This window comes from Drosophila elegans, unplaced genomic scaffold (genome assembly GCF_018152505.1).
Source record: "Drosophila elegans isolate 14027-0461.03 unplaced genomic scaffold, ASM1815250v1 contig_814, whole genome shotgun sequence".
Taxonomy (NCBI): domain Eukaryota; kingdom Metazoa; phylum Arthropoda; class Insecta; order Diptera; family Drosophilidae; genus Drosophila; species Drosophila elegans.
Genome location: NW_024546167.1, coordinates 563,159 through 583,661, shown reverse-complemented (window position 1 = coordinate 583,661; position 20,503 = coordinate 563,159). Strand labels below are relative to the sequence as shown.

General features: G+C 37.3%; 1 protein-coding gene across 1 annotated transcript in view; it reads left to right on the top strand.

Annotated features, from left to right (window-relative positions):
- The first annotated feature begins 751 nt into the window (after window positions 1–751).
- The window catches only part of LOC108142023 (probable nuclear hormone receptor HR38), a 35,743-nt gene continuing 15,991 nt past the window's right edge, over window positions 752–20,503 (top strand). Inside the window, exon 1 of the mRNA XM_017265699.2 lies at window positions 752–2,228. Within this exon, the coding sequence (XP_017121188.1) occupies window positions 1,772–2,228 (457 nt within the window). The 5' untranslated portion in view covers window positions 752–1,771. The remainder of the gene's footprint in view (window positions 2,229–20,503) is intronic.

Here is a 20,503-nt window from a genome sequence, read left to right as displayed (position 1 = left end):
CTTTGCTTATAGCATTAGGGCACACAAAAATTAGTTCAAACAGCTTATCTTAGAAAATGCAGAACACTTGGAGTTTTTATTATTTTATAACAAAGTCTGTTTTTAAATCTTATAACCAATGTTGCTTATTGTTTATCCCTAAGAATTATGCAGCCTATTAATTTGTTTCCCGTGTATATTAACTAAAAGGAACGGAAGTTATGACAGCAGGAGAAAAGAGGATGCACAGTGGGCGGTAGGAAAATGCATGAAAAGTGGGAGGAGGGGTGGAGGCCGAGGGAGAGCAGGTGAAATGGCAGCAAGAACAACCATCAATCTTGGCAGCGAGCGAACGAGATGGAAAATGTCGGTTTTATGACGCACATAATTTCCGTTTCCGAAACTGTCCCACTGCACTGCATTCGGAAAAGCGGTGCCCAGGGGGGAAAGGGGAGGGTTTTCCAACGCAGGCGCTCTAGCAACGACGTCATCGATTTTCCTCGCACGAGCTGCGCTTAGTTGTTGTTGTTGTTACTGGCCGCAAATGACGTAATAGCCGGGCCGCAAAGGTAGGTCGTGTCCCGCTCGCTCGCTGCCTCCCTCTCCCCTTCACTCTTACTCACTCTCACTGTCTCCGTCTCTCTCGCTCGCTCGCACACACGACACCCGAGAGCGCAGCAAAAACGCCAGCTGAGGCAGCGCTGCCCGCCGCGACGCTTTGAATATAGTCGCGTGTAACCGTAAAGATAAGTTCAGTCGCGTCACAGACGCCGCATTGTTAACAACTTTAACCAAAACAGCCACCGCTCACGAAAAATCCAACATCCAAGTAAAAGAGAACCTATAAATCCAGGGGAACTCGGAGATTCTGAATATCCGAGCTACTAATCCATCGGCCTAAAACATAAGTCCACAAAAGCGTTCAGTATTACAAAACAAACACAAAACAACCATCGGTGTGAGTGCTCAAGAGTTAAACAATTGCAACAAGTTGTTGTTCTTTATTGATTCGTTCTATGCGGAAACGGAAGCCGGTCGACAACGCGGCGTATGTGTAATAATTTCCAACGGTTGACAACACGGCGTATGTGTTTTTTTTAGTTCACTTTCTTGAGAGAACTACTGATATTTTTTGGCTCAGGCAACGCTGCGTATGTGTAATAACTAAACTTATACCAATTTCGAATAGCTTTTGTGAGAAGACTCCTATAGATATTTTTGGAAAAGAACATTTTGCTAACACTTTAAAACAAAAATCCATAAGCACGTGCTGAAGAACAATAATAATTATTTTTCGGGTTGCCTGTGCGCGTGTGTGTTTCTGTGTGTAAAGTGTAAGCAACGTCCTTGTGCCTCCTACTACTTCTAAACATATATACCTGAATGTATATATAGAACCAAGCTATATACTATAGCGTGCGTAAGTCGTTACGTCGCTTACGTCGTCACTTGGCCACTGCGCAAACGCCGGAAAAAAGAGCGAACAAAAAGAAGGCAAGTTCAAGTCTAAGGACACACAACAACAGCTGTGGCAAGGACAGGAAAATGAAGCCCGACTATAACTATTGCAACAAGAGTTTCTGCGAAAAAGGAGTGGACCATCAAATTGAGGGATAATTTGCCAAACGGAACCTGAACCGTCGTGCTGGATCACCAGCGCCGTTCAGGGCGCCAAACAGGTGCCTAAATAGAAACTATATTATATCTGTGTTGTCCTGTGTCCTGTTTTTGTGTTCTCGTATCTCATCATCATCATCATTTTTGGGTTCTTTAACGAAGAATCGTGTTGTCTATGATGCGCGATCGCCTTGCCTCGCTGATTGTGGTGAAGCAAGAGGGCGGCAGCAATACGAATATCAGCCATCACATTGGCCACCACCATCAGCCATCGGCCATTAAGTGCGAGGCTTCACTGTACGAGAGCGGCAGCCCCAGCCTTCTGTTCCAGGAGATCAACAATAATTCCTGCTATAGACAGAACCTAAACACTCCGGCACAACAGCAACAACAACAGCAACAACAACAACAACAACATACACACCAACAGCAACAGCAACATATACACCAGCAACACCTATTGCCGCCGCCTTTACCGCCTTTGATTTATCCCTGCCGCAATCTCTTTCCCGACGGTTGCGATATCAATCACCTGGCCTGCTGCAGTTCCTCCAACAGCACCACCAACTCCATCAACTCCACCACCTCCAATTCACCCAACAACAGCCACTTTTTTGCCAATGGAAGCACGTGTATGTATTTTGTTTTTCTTTCGGTGATATTCGGTGATGGTTCTTTTTCCCTTAAGTTTAACGCCATTTCGGTGCTTCCTTCTAATTCACTAATCGCACACGCTGCGTATACGCAATATTTGGCGACCATTGCCAAATGTCTTGAGAAGCGCCTGCATTTGGCTTACTGTTTGCTCAATCCGCTTGAGGGCTGGCCAAAAAGTCCGAAAAAAAAAGAAGAAAACAAATCGAACAAAAAAAGGGGGCGTGGCTGCGGGGTTAGTTAGACAACGCACAATGACGACATAAATTTGCATGAAAAGTGCTTTAAGTGCATCATAAAAATGGTGAAAATATTAAGCAAACTGTGAAAAATATGAGTGCAGGCACAGCTGAGTACAAAATAATAGTAGGGTTGCTGGCTTCCAAGAAATAATCAAATATTAAGTACACACATATATTGAGACATGAAGAATTTTTAAAAACATTTGTTTTTTGTTTCTAAAAAACAAACAAATAACAAAGATTAAAAGAGTGGTTATTCCATAATAGTTTGATGAAAATTTTTCACAAATTTAAGATCCAGAATATTTTTTTATTGTTGAATATTTATATATAATATAATTTTCAAGTGTAACACATTTAGTTTACAAAGTGATTTCTTAAATGAAAAATCTTTTGTACATTGATTGAAATTATAAATTAATAATTATAATTTATAATTATTAATAATGCTTACTATTTAAAAAAAAGGACTAGAAATCTAATTAGCTTTTGGTTCAGTTTTAATTTTTAAGTAGTCTTGTGAGACTATTTACCTCTTAAAACTCCTTATCAGTTGCATTTAGTTTTTCTGAACTGTGATATTTGCATAAATCAATAACTATCCTTTTGATCTTAGTTGTGTGTGTGCCATACCATTTTATACCATTTTTTTGTAAGTGTACTTGTGTGTGTGAGTGTGTATGGATTGTCTTCAGCGGCGCGTCCCCATTGTGTTGTTGCTATTGGTGTCGTACACATGTTTACCAGCGTCAGCAAAGCGTCGCAGTTGCAGCAGACGGCAGCGGACGCAGCCTGACGCAAAATGATTTATAAGCTGCACAATAAACACGGCGAACCGAACACCAATGCAGTGGGTTCGGTATCCACACAGACACATATACCCACTATTAAACGGGAGGGATGGCCAATGCAATTTTATTAATAACCAGCGAGAGCCGAATAAAAATATCATCGATTGAAGCACAAACACAGGGATGAAGATCGATGGCAGTAGTGATATAGTCGTCAGCTTTCTAGGTTTTTGAGTTTTTTTTTTGTTTGATCGGGTGGTTTGAGTAAATGGGACAAAGATGCCAGGTGAAAAGGGGGTGGGCCATTACAGTATCCGATTTATTGAGCCCACTTAATCGCCAACAGTGCGGAGCTGCAACGGCTTGAAATGCTTTGCCAATTCATTTGTTGTGGCCAAAATCGGTTAGCCACTTCTTAAGCGTCTGTAGTTTGCGGCTAACTTAGCGCTTATTAAGTATGTCCCAGCAGTCAGCTTTTTAACACTTTGTGTGATGTTTTTATTGATTAAAGTGGCACCTCAGCCTTCACCTTAAAGGAATTTATTATATTTGTTTTTAAATGAGTTCCAAATGTTGTTAATGTTGTCATTATTATTGCGCAACGTGGGTTGTTGTAATGTATTTAATGTATTTAATTTTTTCCATCTCTTGACAAATTGTAGAATAAAATGTGAGGTCAGACATAATAAGAAATACTAAGATTTAAACACTTTCAACTAAAATAATAATAGCTAGTCAGAAAGTTACGAATCGTTTGCAAACATTAAAATGTAAATAAAGTGCTTTTAAATTCAGTTCACTATAAGCAGTGGCAAAACAAACATCTCTATTTATAAGTTGTCTATATATTACCATACGGGCGATGGGCGCCAAAAGTGCCCGACACCGGATGACAAACTAAAGCGAAACAAATCGTTGAAGAGCCGCACAGAACATATGACCAGGTGAGGTGCATCCATGGGTAGTATATAAGCCATGACGCCAGTGAGGCCATGAAATCGGCCAGTTTAACGGATTACACGGCTAACAATTTGCACAGTACGGGTATTTTCCCGAGGCACGAGTGCTGAAAACGTCATCGAACGGCGGCCAAAAGGAAAATAGATGACGAAATCGTTTTGGGGGATGCAAAAACATTGCATGCTCTTTGCGTCAGTTGCATCTCTATATATATCTTATAATTGCTTCGGAATTGTATTAATTATATTATTTTTATGCCTAGCCACGTGCTGATGACGTTGTATTTTGGGATGATTTGGCTAAATGCCTATAATATAATCACAAGTCAGCGTTTTTTTTTTTCCCTTACGACTATTTACATTTTTTGCCTTTTTTTTTGTTTTGTTTTTATTTCGTATCCACGACAGGGCGTGTGAAAATATTGTTTCTTTTACTCTTTTCACTTGAGATTTGCCTTGATTGCTCATACGCCCCGTTTCACATGGCAACATCTCCTGGGCGTAGCCAATTGCATTTCAACATGGCCCAAAGCGACTATATAAAAGGTTTGACTCAACCGAATATAAAGTTGTCCAATGCACTTCGCTGACCAAAGATCATGATGATCTTGGCTTCCCTCACTGATTAACCCCCAGCGAAATGAGCTTGATAAATGATGCAAAAATATATAAAATACCTACTTACATATCTATGACACCCGAAAAAAAACCAAAGCTACCTTATTGTATAGATATTCACGATCCGTCGTGCGTTGTGAGTTATCTGCGCGGCAGCTGTCGGGATGGCCATTGTTGATTGTTGCCGCTTTTGGCCATTCCTCATACAGATACTCTATACCCAAAAAAAAAAAAAAACAAAATATAAAAAAACCATACTATCCCCGCACACCGGTTTTCATGGGGCAACTCCATCTCCAACTTCCCAACTTCGACGGCTGCCAAGACCAGTAGTCGCCTTCCAAGTTGGAATTTTTTTCTTCTTTACTTATATTTGTGTATATATATTTACCATAAAGACGGCGGCACAGGTGTATCGAGAGGCGTTAGTGGTGCATAGCCTACTAACATGGTTAGGATGTTGGCATTTTTGCATGTCCACATGTTCTTTGTTTTTTTCGCTACATGTGTAATGCTCAATTTGATGGACATTTAGTTCCGATAATTGTGGGCCTGCACTTACGTTAAATAAATATAAGCTAAGAATATGAGATTAGCTGAAAGTAGGTAGTTAAAATAACCATAAAATACACATTAAATATAATAATTAAACAGGTGTTGTTTTATTAAAGCGTTTCCAATTTTGTTCGACTTAAGTTGCGAGAATAGTTTTTGGTAAATCTGAAATACTAGGTTAATATTAACTAAATGTAATGTTAATAAAATGTAATAGCCATACTATTAAACAGCGTTTTTCAATCTGTAAGCTATGGTAACTATTCACCTAAAGTTTAAGTCCCCAATTTCGTATCCGGGATAAATATCTCTTTTAATACATTTTGCGTATTTTTGTTAAACTCAGTAAAATCCGCCATTTTTTAGATTTTGAACCCAAAGGCTACTTATTATCCCGAATCACTTATTATTCATTAAGCTGTCAATAACTTAGCTTTATACTTTTTTTAAATACTTCTAAGCTCCTCCCGCATTAATCTTAATCTTAAATCTTTAAAATCCATCTCCAACCTATCTCAACTAACTTTAATTCACTCACGTCTCGCACTCGCTATCCATTTTCGCACTATGCGAATGAGTAAAAACCACAAAAGTGAATTTGTTAATTTGTGCTTTTTCTGTTTTGTTTTGATTTTTTTTTGTGTGAGTGTGCTGGGATGGGAGGCCCGCGTCTGGTGCAGATAGATAGATGGATAGATGGATAGGAAACTCTCGATATTAGCGTCTCGTGGGGACTGCTCTGCGACTGCTTAATTATTTGCGTTGATTTATGCGAATTTTATAACGAAATGCGGCGGACAGGGAGGTGCCATTGTTGTCTTCATTGCTGATCGATGGCCAAGACATCAGCGAGACGCAAACCGAAAACCAAAAACCAAAAACCATAGACCAGCATTAGTTCCAGTTCCCCTCGTTGGTTTATCGAGGAATACAAATCAGATGCATAATGGACAGCCCACCTCAATTACGTAATAATTATAGTTTGTCTGGATTAATTGTGTTTATTATATTGATTGTGAGCATGTTTCGTTATTAATTGCCGATCGATTCGTTCACTGTGCTCTTCAATTGGTTCACACGATGCCAGCAAGTCGAAAACAAAAATAAATACGGAAAGCGTAAATTCCGCGCGCATTTCTTTTTGCTTCTGCATTGCTAAAATAATTTCTAAATTCGTCTGCTTGATTTTAAATTTAAACAATTGCCGCGTAATTAGCCAGCACCAATTTATGTCCAATTTCCCGCTATCACAGAACATTGCTCCTCGTTCAGTTCGATGTCCAAATTAGAGGTATTTCTGTCGAAACGAGAATAGATCTCTTCTCGGGTCGATGAAATTATTTCAAGTGGTTTTCAATTCCGCATAGTTGGTTGTTAGTTGGGGTACTCAAGGGATGTAATAAAATGATACAGCGGAAGTCATTCCAGTTTCGACTGGCCAAGATTTTTTGATTGCTTGGGGGATATATATTAAAGGACACGTAATTCAGAAGAAATATTTAATAATTTTGGAAAACTCTTTAAATGTTTAATAAACTTAATCTAAATTGAAAAAAATTAATTTTTTCTTAAAATTTATAGCAACTAAGTTGAGAGATTAGCACTACTTCTATGGTTTATATATGACCTATTAATTTGGTCATTAGTCGCATATATTACAACCATTTAATACCTAATATATATTATATATTTGAGATGTTTTTTTTTACTGTATTTGATATTAAAGATTTAAAAATTTTTACAGACTTTTAAAAGGGCTATTTATAGTTGCTCATGATATATTTGTTCGAAAATGAATAAGTAGGTACACCCCAGTCGAGTTTCTGCTATTTCCTCAGCATTCCACGGCTACGTTTGTTTTGATTTCGATTTCTATGCAATTTCCTTTCCCTTCGAGTGCAATGTCCACAAATCACGAGGCGTAGTGGATGTCACACTGGTGGCATGCAAAAAGAACGTGCAGTCAGGCGGCGGCTGAATCTCAGCCAAGTCGGTGTCATCGGCACCAGCAACCACTAGTCACTAGATACTAGCTACTAGCCACTAGCCACTAGCCAATAGTCACTAGCAGCACCACCGTCGTCATTATCATCTGCTGATCGGCGGCATGGGAATGCAATGGCTTTGGCGAGGCGTCGTCAGAGTTCATCCAACATCGAATATTGGACATCGGACAGGTTTTTCCTTTTGGACGTTTTCCCCTCCCCGGGTCTTTTCTTTTATTTTGGCCACTTTGTTGCCGGTTGTTGGTCAATTTTGGCTGGCTGGCAGGCTGCTGGCGGCTCTCGCATATGTAAACCTTAATTTGAAACTGATTGGATTGCCTGGCCGTTGGCCTCTTGTTGTTGCCATGTTTTTCTTCTTTTCTTTGCACTTTTTTTTGGTTATTTCTTAATTTTGCCATGCACTTGATGAGTTTGATTTGGCTTTGATTTGATTTTTGAGGTTTTTCGGCAGTCGCAAGCTGTCTGATTTTGATTGCCTTGAATCTGTCAATTTTACACAAGAATTAGTTTGATATGAAAATGACAATTAAGTAACCATTTTTTTCTAATGAGATGTCTACATTTTTATTGTGTATAATTCAAATGTTTTCAAAAAGTTTTTAATTGCAAATTTAAAGCACTTTATAAAAGATTTTTCAATATATGATTACAATTAAAAATTTTTGAAAATAAGTTTAATTTTGTGTATTTTTTTAGAAATTGTATGAAATTTAAAAACTACTACATATTTGTAAATATGCTTCGCTTTATTGCCAAAAAATCGTAAATATTTTGTACTGAAATTTTTTTTGGCCACCTGGCACCTTTTGATTACATCTCCACTTTATTCCCATTCAAATTATCGAAGCTGTAATTAAATGCAACAAAAAGCATTACACAATTTTTAACAAACTTAAGCGAGAACAGGCCAAGCAATAAATTCCAATCAAAACAAGAAAATGCCGAAAAAACACGTTAAGAATTATAGCCAAAAGAAAAATCTGGCGACAGCAGACAAACCGAACATCAAGCATTAATGCGTCGTCGAAGAAACCATGACAATTTATTGTCCATAATGCTTGCTTGGTTAATTTTATTATTTTAATTATTTGCTGCTTGGATTTCCGATGCGGTGCCACCTTGACGAATGTGTTCGCGGTGTTGTGAAAAAAAGTCGTAAAAAAATTGTTAAGAAAAAGAAGCTGCAGTTAACAAGTTTTCCCCCTTGTGCGTATGCCTTCGGTTTTGTAATCAAACAAAAATTGTTTGCTAATAGTCTGACTGCCTGTTGCCGGGCTAGAAGATTCATCTGCTTGGCCAGTTCTTGTCCAAAAGGAAAATCAGCCAAGTGCCTAGCAATAAAGAAAATGAAAAAAAAATTAACGACTTGCAACAGCTTGATGTACAAATTGTTGTTGCTTGCCTAAGTATGGCTCAAATTTAAGAGATTTTTGTGTGTTTTTACTCTTTAACACTCATTGAAGTTTGTAAAATTAAGAGGCTATTTGTTGAAACTTTTTTTTTCGTGGTTAACAATTTTTAAGGCCTATTAAATATTTATATATTTGCTTTGAAAAAAACTATCTTAATTATAGTTATTTTCAAAGAAAATGTTTATTTTGACTTTACAACAGTAAATAGATAGATAATAGATTTATAAATTTAAAAAAATGTACAAAATAATTGTTACACCGTTTTATGAATTTTTAATGATTCAAATTTTCCATACATTGTATCTCTTTCAAAGTGCATTTTTAATTCGTTAGTTTGTTAGCCAAAGATTCCATGTTTCTCTCGGCTACATTGTCAATTGGCTTGTTTATTTCATGTTTTGGCGCGTAACTTGTTTGCTAGCGTTTCGTTGTCGTCATCGCACTTGAAGTTTGAAGATGCGGCAGAAACCGAGATTGCATCTGCCGCATCATATTGATTGGCAGACAGACGGTCCACAGAAATACCGACCAGACTGCAGAGTAATTTGAGGTGTTTAGAAAATCCAAGAAGCAAAATAATAAAAAATAATTCAAATACATTATTTTGATTTTATTTTTAGGAACAAAAAGTTAGCCAATTCTATCTTTTGCCATAAAGTCCAACCAATCCTTTTGCCACACTTTTGTAGGGAATTCTATCTAATGTTTATTGCTAAAGATACGGAGCGTAACCGAAACTTTGCTTAATAGAAAAACAACGCCCTTTGGCTATAACTATTTTTAAACGGCCACCTTTTTGGCTCACTGCATTGGTGCAGAAGAAGCAGAGCTCACGTGCAAAAATAACACCGAGCAGGGAAAAATCGAAGACCACAACGAGCCCCTTCCAGTCGCCTTTCGATGGCGTAATCATCACAAACACAAAGGGGAATATACTCAGTGCTCTATATATATATAGTAGAAGTATACAGGCCACAGATACACCCCCTGGAAATGAACTACTGTGGCGTTGTGACGTCATTGTGGAAAAGTGCTAGGTCGGGGTCGTCATTCGGTCGGTATCTCTGATTTCACATCTCTCTTTCGCTCTTTTTCAACAGCTGCGAACGAAAGTTGAACCCAACCCAAGCTGAACCACAACCACCCCACTTTTTTTCGCCCGGAGAGTGCCTCACGACTCTCACGTGGCCCTCAAGGTCGTTTGGGTATTCGCTCCTCCTTGCTTTTGTTTTTGTTTTGCCCCCCACGATGATTTCACACTTGTAGATACCGCCAGGAAACACGCACACAGACACACACACACACACACACACCACTGAGGTCCTTGCTGCAATCGGTTGATATAACACGCCTTCTTTTGCCATCAGAACTTTGGGCTTGTTTCTTTTTATGGCTGGGTCGGTTCCAAAGGACCTTGGCAATCGTGTGCGGAATTTAAGCAGGAAAATTAGAATTTCTAGGCGGAACCAAAATAAAGGCGTCAGAATACTCAAAGTGAATTTAAGACTTTAGTTGGGTGACTTTAAGGTTTTCGGTAAAATTGTAAAAATTGTCAATAATATGAAAATAATAAACTGAAAATTATCTTTTAAAATTTGTACAACTGAGAAGAGCAGTTTATTGATTATTCTTTTGAACAACAAATATTTAAAATTAAAGTTAAGACAGCCAATCAGGCTCCGTAAATTAAAACTTAAATTTATAAGAGCCAATAACATTATTAACATTTTAATTACATGTAAGATACTATTATGTAAGCCCTTAAACTTAATGAGACAAAATTGCTCTTTTAATAACCAAACTGTATATTAGAATTTGAAAAACTTTTAATATATCTCAAAACAAAGGTAAAAATCAAACAATTTTCAGAAACTGCATTAACCATCATTAATTTATGAAAACCCAGCCTAGCCCAGCCCATAGCTCATAAATTAAGCCTCGTAAAAAAAATTAGAATTGAAGTTAAGACAGCTAATCAGGGTTCGTATATCGAAATTTAATTATACAGAGCCAATAACATTTTAAAAATATTAATATAATACATTACATTATTACATTATTTTGCAAGCCCTTTAACTTAATAAGCAAAATAATGTTCTTTTGAATACCAAACTGGATAATTAAATTTTTAAAACTTTTAATTTATCTCAAAACAAAGGTAAAAATCAAACAATTCTCAGAAACTCTTTAAGATTATGACACCGCAGCCCATTAACCATCAATAATTTATGAAAACTCAGCCTAGCCCAGCCCATAGCTCATAAATTAAGCCACGAAAATCGAATAATCATAGGGGGAAGTGCGTCAAAGAACCGACTTCTGCTCCTCTGAGACATGCAGCATGAAAAATAAAATAATCGAACACAAAAGACATGCAATTATACAACCCGCAAGCAAAACAGAAAAGCAAACAACTTTGACTTCGGGGGGCTCGTGCCAGAGGCATGTAATTAAAGACTTGAAACAGTCGCAGAGTTAACACAAATCAAAGTCAGACCAGATATAGTACACACGTAGACCTAGCTATTTAAATACATACGGTGAATAAGTGTGTGTGCGACACGCACTTGAAAATGATGACGTCCTTGGCTTTGGACTGCCACAATTCTCGACTTGGGGTTCACAGCGGATCGATAAAGCCACGCAGGACTTTTCGTGGCCAGCGGCTGTTGCCAAGTCCCAAATAGAACTGGTGACGTCAAGACGGAAGCGAGACGGAAATATGCACTTATGTCGACACGCTGTCCCACTCTGCGTATGCGTATTATTAAGTATACCACGTGTGGGAGAACAGTAAACAAAAACTTTGTCCAGCTATTAAATTGGCAATTAAACGGTCGATTCCAGTAGCCAGACAATTAGAAGCCACACACTATATAAAAAAAAAAAATAACATAAAATAAAATCCCTGGTGAGCTGCAAGCTGGCTTCAAGCCGAAGATGCCATCGCAATCAGCCGCATCAAGATTGGCTTAATTGAAGCAGCGACAGCGAGCGTGTCTCATTACCAAGTCAAACACAAACTGAATAGCAGACACCGACAAAGTTTGGTTTTACAAAAAAAAAAAAAATACATAAAGGCATAGCGAAAAAAAAGAAGAGAGGCATCGATGTGACAAGATTGTCAAATAACTGGCAGCAGTGACATCAAGCATTCGATGCAAAACGCGTTCGCATCGAACTTACACACACACACCAAATGTGTATTTGGGCTATAAAATACATCTTTGAATTTCCATAATTTTGCCTTAGCCGGTTTTTGCATTTTTCAGACTGCTTTTTGCCATAAATTCGTTGCTCAAATTCAGAACATTGCAATTAAAATAACGGATCAGCCGTCTACTTCGCGCTGACAAAAATGTATTTTGTTTATTCAACCTAATCTGCATTTTCTTTCCCACCTTTGGCAGTTTCATAAACTTGAATTCATAAATTTGGCTGTGCGCATTTCCTGGCCAAACACAACAAAGTCGTGATTCAAACACTGACCTTGAGAAATTATTAGCTGCTCCGCTTATAAAATTAGAATACGAAAGAAAAGATATTATTCTCCTTCTTTCTTATTTTGTGTATGATTTAAATTTTGACTTTCGCTTTGAGACATGCAGTTTGCAGCGTGAATATAACAAGTTTTTTTTTATAATATTAGATTGTTATATATGGTCATAGAATTCTTTTATGATATCTAGTTTGGTTTTTTGTTAATTTTATTTTTGGTTTGTCAGCCATAACGAATGAAGAGTTGTGATAAATGCAATTATAAATGAATCGATTAGCAGAGAACATGTCTGCGAAAAATATTCCAAAAGATTTTAAAGCGATAAGCGGCGAAGATATATGTTTTGTGTGTTAGATGAAAGAGTTTTCATAAAGGGGAATAGAAAATAATTTTTCTATTATTAAAAGGAAGTTTTAATCGGCAACAAAAAAAGATATTTTTTAAAATAAAGATACATATATATATTTTTTGGATCTTTCCAAAACTTGTAGATAAAAATTCCTTAGAAGTACTGACACTTATTGCTCATTTAAATCCAATATAAATGTTTACACTTATTTTCATGCCCCGCCCTACAAGCTTTTGCATTTTTAGACATCATTACAATATTCTCACCTTAGCCAGAACAGGATCTAAATATTGTGTGATACTTTTTGCGGCACCCACCCATTAAGCGGCTAATTTATGCGCTACTAAGAGAATACATTAACTCATTCCTCCCAATGAATCTTATCTTCACAATGTGTATATCTGTATCTCCAGTTTTATTGTCCTAACTGTTTGCTGCATCATAAAAATGTTTAATTAATTTTTGTTATATTCATCATAATATCGGTTTTAATGGGTTGCTTTCAGCAACAAATTAACACTGCGAAACAATCACTTGACTGACCAACAAACTTTTTTATTTGTACTGAGCACAAAGTTTGTTTTAATTCTATTCCAGCATAACAGGGGCTTTTGAAAAGGGGGTTTTAATATAAGATAATTTTTACTTTTAAATCATGCTTTACCTTTAAAAACTTTACTGTCATAAAATTCAGATCTTAAATATTAATTAAAGGTTATTTTAACTGTAGGATTGAATGCATAATGTTGCATTTAACTTAGAGAAGAACTCAATTAGCTTAAAGCTCCCACTTTGTGAATTTAAGGGTTTTTTCGTGTGAAAAATAATTACATTTGAGTACATTTTATAAGATCCCCCTTAACTGTTAGCTCCTGTCTTAAATCTGAATGCCCGCTTTGTGTTCTAGTTACCTGATGGGGCGCCCACCATCTTCTCCAGCGTTTGGAGCAACGACTTCATCGCTGTTGCGAAACTAAGCCATAAGCCGCGCTGATCCGAACGGACTCTGGCCTTGAAAATCTAATATTCTCATTCTCATATACTCAATTAAAGCCGGTGGCAGTTAAAACGAAGAAAAAACGGCGCTTAGTTACATTTTGCAGATGCCTAAGAGCCGTCAACAAAACTCGATTGCGATGTGCCAGACAGCGTATAAAGCTTAGCCATACTCAAACGTATATATTTAGTATCCATGTGCATCTGCAGGTGACTTGAAAGTTCTCAGACTTTGGCTGACCAAATGCAGACTCCATCTACTGCACTTTAAGTCTGAGGCCAAGAAGCCTTCACTTTTGTGGTCATCGGGTTTTTTTTTTTGAGAATTCCCCAAGGCATTGTTCTAGCACTCCGTTCATCTTCACAAGCTGGAAACATATTTCGCTCAATTAACACATTTATTTTGCAATCGATTTAATTAACTCTCTTCAGAGTCCGCTAAATACGTCCATTTGGAAGTTAAATTATGATCGGGGCTACAGGTTTTGGCTTAAGTTATGACACTATTAAATTTCGACCAGTGACAAATCAGGGCATTCAGAATGCACAGCAAATCCCATTAATCGATTAAAGATATGACAGCTATGTATTTTGGAGCTGATAAAAGCATTTAAATGAATTCATTAAATATTTTATATAAATTTAATAATACCTAGTCAATGGAGAATTTTCAAAATATTTTTTTTTGGTTTGAATATAAATATAAATGCTAAGAACAGGCTATTTAAATTTGATTGTCGACTTTTCTTGGGTTTTATAAGTTTCTGTTATACTTTTGTCGCGTTCTAAATTAACTTTTATTGTTTGTATACAAGAATTTACTGGAATATAATTAAAGAAACTTAGAGCTATAACAATTTTTAATTATTTTGATTAGTAAAGTAGTAAGAAAGTAGACGCGATCGACGGTTTATTAATGCTTATATGGATTATGTATTTGTAAAATTTATATGTATATGCTTAAGTCGTAAATGTTATAAAAGAAAAAGCGAATATAAACATGTGAAAGAAGAGTTTAAGGCTCAGCGAAAATACCAAAAAAACTGTGAATCTTGATGATCGCTTGCTTAAGTAATTGCCGCTCCCCACTTGACCGAAAAACCAACACTTCCACGTCCTTTGAGCCCCTGTCAATCGAAAGCCTTGAACCACAAAAACCTCACAAATCGGTAACAAGCAGCGCTAACTAACCAGCGTTGGGCAAACCAATGCAAGCCAATGCAAACCAAGCCAAACAAGACAAAGGCTAAGACAAATAGCAGATCCGAAACGCGCCCAGTTTCGGCTTTGGATATTCAATTTGTTTGGACCTCTTTGGCTTTTGGGGCCGACTTGCCCAGTTAACTGTTAACGGTCTAAACGCTACGGCTCTCGATCGCAATTGGATAATGAATGATGCTTTGAACTGTGGCAAATTCTTTTGTGTTTGCCTTTAACATTGAACTTTTCGTCATCTCCAAAGCAGCTCAGGCTCAGCGACAGATACAAATACAGATATACAGATACACAGATATAGATTCCGAGATACACTTTGATTCCCACAGCTCCGGATGATTTATGGCCGAACAATACGTATGTAAAGAGGGGGCTGGGGAATGGGCATTGCGGATCTAACGGATGAAACAGAACCTTGTTATGCATTTAACACGCCACGGAAAGAAGGAAAAATATCTATAAGAAAAAGTCTCCAACTAAGTACAATAAAAATAAAATGCGATGAATTATGGGGCAAGTTTTTGTAGTTGCCAATCAGCATAATCGGTGATCGGTGATCGGTGATCGGTGGATGGTGGATCGCTGAAGCGATGGTTCGTTAGATCGGCAGCCATCACTTGCCGGCAATTGTGCATCGATCAAGAGACACCGATTCCGACCTTGTACATCAATCGGATGGCAACGAAAGAAATGCGTGCAAAAAATGCCATAGTTTTTGCCTCAGTTTCAACGGTTACAACGCTCCAATCCACGAAGGTCTAACAAATTTTGGCTTCCAATTAAAAGACGAAAAAAAAAAATAAATAAATGCCGATGATTTCGGAATCGCATTTGACTGCGTTTCTCGCGTGCTGTCGCCCAATTGATGTTGCCAACTTGGAACAATTAGCATAAATTAAAATTGGTTTACGGCTCAGTCGAAAGAGACGGCCAGAGGTCCGAGAACCCATGATGCGACCGACTATCCGCTAACGATGAGAGTAAAAGTGATCCAACCGGTTCCACTCCGATCCCCATGCTTCTATAGTTAGTCTCTGAATTTATGACCCGAGCAGCATCCACTCCCCACCAGCCCCCAAAAACCGATCCGATGCGATCTTAGAACCAAACGCAGCAATCTCAGTGCTAACAAAGTAACCCAATATTATAGAAAGATTGTCATTGGATCATACTATAGCCATCAAATACTCTTAAGAAGTTATTTCAAAATAATCGCAAAATTATTTTAAAAATTGAAATATTTTTTAAACTATTACAACCCCTTTTCAAATTTTTTTTAGAATTATGCCAGTGCATAGAGCCTAAAAAATACTTTCTGAAAAACATAAGATTATTGGAAAATAACTAAATTAAATATTCATTCATTAGGTTAAAATTGTACATTATTTTTGCGTGGCCTAATAATCTAAGTACTTTTAAATGTGTTAAAATGTTTCAACATTTTTTAGGGCAAACTAAATTTTTTTAATTTCTAGAACATTTTGTTTTTACTCTACCACTCTACCACACAAAAACATTACACAATATTAAATAATTTATACGATACAAAATATTTAATGTTTTGGTATTCTATAAACTAAGTAAATTAATTTAAAAAAATCTGAATACTAGACTTTAAAGCTCCCCTTAAAAGGGTATAAGATACAGAAAAAGCGTTGCGCATGCGCCGCATCATCCTAAGTTCTTTTAGTTTTTTTAGCTGCTGCTTCATAACTGTGACTTGTGTTTGTGTTGTGAATTATATTCGAGTTCGCTGCTGCTCGTGCGCTTAAGTTGCCTTTTGCTTTTGCTTTCATTCGGCGCTGACCAGTCCGCTGCTAAATGCGCTAAAAACAGAAGATTTAGAGACATTCTTCCACAAAAGCGTTGATTTGACTAAATTAAGCAGCAGCAGCATTGGCAACAACGGCAGCAGCATTAAATTGTAATCAATTTTTCTGTCTGTTTTGTTTTTGTTGCCACCGCTTCCCATGGATCGACGACTGGTTTATCCGAAAACCATAAAAAAAATAATAATAATAATACATTTGGCGCTATGTTCTTACAGCTTTATTTTGCGTGTCGCTGCTCAGTGAGCTGTCAACAGTGAGATTATCATTATTTCTTTGGCGAAGCGTTTGTGGAGCATAGTGTTGTAGTTTATTTTTTGTAGCGGTGTCAGTTTACCCATTTTAGATTGCACAGCTAATCAAAGCTAACAATTAACAGATCTAAAAACGTTTGTTATAAATAAACGCAAAAGGATTTTATTAGTATTATTTCGGTTTTGAGTTAAATTTGTTAATTTGCAGCAGGTGTCGTACGTAAATTAAGGTTTTCTGTGAAATTTAAAATTAGTTAAAAATTCAACTGACATTAAAATATATAAATTTACTTTTAACATACATTTAAAATAATACTTGCTTTGTTATGGTTAGCTTTAGCAGTACTAATTATTTCGTCATTGAAATGTATACGCAAACATTTAAACAAAGTTTGGGTAAATGTGTTTATTTGCCTGTTGTTTAAAGATCTGATTTGAGTCTTTAGCTAAGATCAGTTTCATATGCGGGCTCTTAAAGTAACCAATCACCATTTGGCCAAAAACTGAAACCTATCCGCAGCAAACCCAGTGAAGTTGCCTTACAGCCCAAGCCATTTAGTTTGCATGCCTCAACAAATTAATTGTGTAATTAAGATTCCCCCGACGACTTCGGCCAATTGGGCATAGGAGAAACGCATATGGAGATGGCTTCCTCGTCGTCCTGCTAAAAAGTCGTGACTCTTCTGCCAAATACTTTGCTGCCTTGGCGGTGAAATCAGTTTGCGATCTTTTCACAGCAATAATGCATATTAAAATGCCACGCTAATTGTTATTATAGGCACCTCCTCCCACTTGCCTTACCGCTTCGATCTATCCCAGAGTTGGACTGGCAATTAAGTAATAGACAAACAAACCTTGGTTTGCGTGTTGCCGTTGCCGCTGCAACTGCAACTGCAACTGCAACAGCAGCAACAGATGCAGCGGCAACAGATGCAGCAGCAACAGCTACACCACCAGTAACACCAAAAACTACAGCCACTGAATGGACAAATTTTTATGCACAAGTTGAGAGCCTGAAATTGTCTGTTGGCCAAGGCGTCGCTGTTGTTGGTGCCTTTGACTATTAATTACCATCAAAAAATAAAAAAAAAAACTTGGAGAAAATCGACTGCTATTTCTGCGTGGGTGAATGGAAAAAAGATGCAGCCGTTTGTATTGGAAATACGGTATAACCTCGATAACCAGAACTAATTGTGCAGTCTAAAAAATACCGATTTCTAAGACCAATTAAAGAAGAAATTAATACATTTATTAATTGAATTAAGCCCCTAAAAGGTGTTTGATTAATTATGAAAATTATTGAAGAAACACTTTTTAAAATGCTGCAATCAAATTATTTTTGTTTACTCTGATATATAAATTATCAACTAAAAAATTAATACATATATAAAAATTGCGCATATATATTAAAAATTCATATTTGATTTATGAATAGTTTTTGAATAACTATTTTGTTCAATAACGAGTTTACCAATGTCAAAGGCTCATTCATATTTTGAATAATTTTGCCAAGTTACCTAAAACAACCAAAAACCTGTGACCTCTTAGAGAAGTTCATGTCAAAGAGCTTCTACTGTGCTAAAACAAGTGCCTTCAATTGAATTTAATAGTCTCGGTCGGGATCAGAAGACAACTTTCCGCGGACTGTGAGAACCCACACAAAAAGCGATAAAGCCCCGAAAATAAAACAAGATCTTTGGCGGTTTTATAGCACCGAGCTTTCGTTATGGGGGAGCGTAGTCACGATGCTGGCCCCTTAGTTTATTTTTCTATTTTTTCTATTTTGGTTTTCTTTTTTTTTTTTTTTTTGGGTCCAGTCCCTGCAATGAGAATGAGTTTGGCGCCCCCCCCCAAAAAAAAAAAAAAGTCAAGACCCACACGACCATAATAAAACAATTATGACGAAAAACGGAAAACAAAACGCCAAGACTAGGGCGACCTATCGATGGCAAAAATTTATCACACCTTAGTTAACCCCGACACCTTGCCGAGCCTGAAACAGAGACAAACGTGGCTGGAATGTGCCAAAAAACGACAAAAAAAAAACGACAAAATTGAAGAAAATATGGCAAACGTCTCGACTTTGACTTACACTGACTGCAATAAGTTAATAGTTCGAATTCGATTTCTTTCGGGGAGAAGCGCCCGACCAACTTCGGTGGAAAACAAAGCTTGTCTAATGCCAAAAACCAAAACGAAAAATCAAGAGAAAAACGGAGTTTGGCTTTTGGGTGCGTTCCGTGAACTCCACGATGTTTTTTGTGTGTCAGCCGGCGTGCCAGAGAAGCCGACAACCAAAGAAGCAATGGCAACAGCAACACTAGCTATAGCAGCAACACCAGCAACACTACAACCAGCAACAGAAACAGCAACAACTAGTGCTAATGATGTAGCCCGATCATCATGATGATGATGAGGCTTCGGGGCGATTCGTGTGCTTCATTATTGATTTAATAACAGTCTTGAAGACACGCTTTAACTGCAGCAAGTTGACTTCGGCTCAGAGTCAAGTTGTTGCCGATGATGTTGATGATGATGATGATGATGATGATGATGATGATGCCACGAATTCCTCACCACACCGATATCCAAAATAAAACCCAAGACTGGCAAACATTTAAACCAAACCAAAACGACAACGTCATGTCAATTTGGTTTTATATCTGTGAATGAATATGGGGATGTGCTCTAGCGTTGGGCATATAGTTGCCGATCTTGTTGATGATGATGTTTGCTTGTCTGACGATCATGTTTGTGTTTTATATTTATAGTGCGCCAAATGGGCATTTTCCCTTACTGGCGTGGGCGTTATCAAAATGGGCAATATGGGTACGATGGGATGTGCCTGTCATAAAATGGCGAAATGAAAGTGAAAGAGTCTTCGGGCTTACGTTTACGGCCTATTAAAAAATAATAAGGAAGCAAGGATGTGATGGCCCATGGGCGTATGAGTAATTCGATATGTTCGCGTTCCTAAATAAATGCATATTTTAATGTGCAGTAAGAGGTGAATAGGAAGTCTAAACGATTGGTCATTGTGTTAAGTTTAGCGTTGGGTTTGGGTTTAAAAATAAATGAGCAACTACAATTAAAATGGTTAAAATGTCTAAGACCCATAACATGATATATTTTTTGTATAACTGTAAATTAATTTAAGTGCCTTGGTAACAATAAATGCTAAATATTTCTGTCCAAGCAATGCTATATACAAAATATATTTTTGTTTAATTAAGAAAACACTCCTTTAAATTCAAACAATTTCCGGTTTCAAAAACCATTTTCCCAAGAATCTCTTCTTTATGTGCTGGCCACAAAGCCATTTAAATCGCTTTGTGCATGCGCGAAAGGTAGGCAAATTCCCAAATAGATAAATCTATTGTATCTGGCAGATACAAAACTCAAATTTAGATATGCAAACGTTCGTTTCGAACAATTTTCCCGTACTCACACTAAATCAAATCTTCATGAGCGCGCCTCGCACAGCCCCCAAACGACAAATATATGGGTTAGGCTCAAATTGCGCGGACT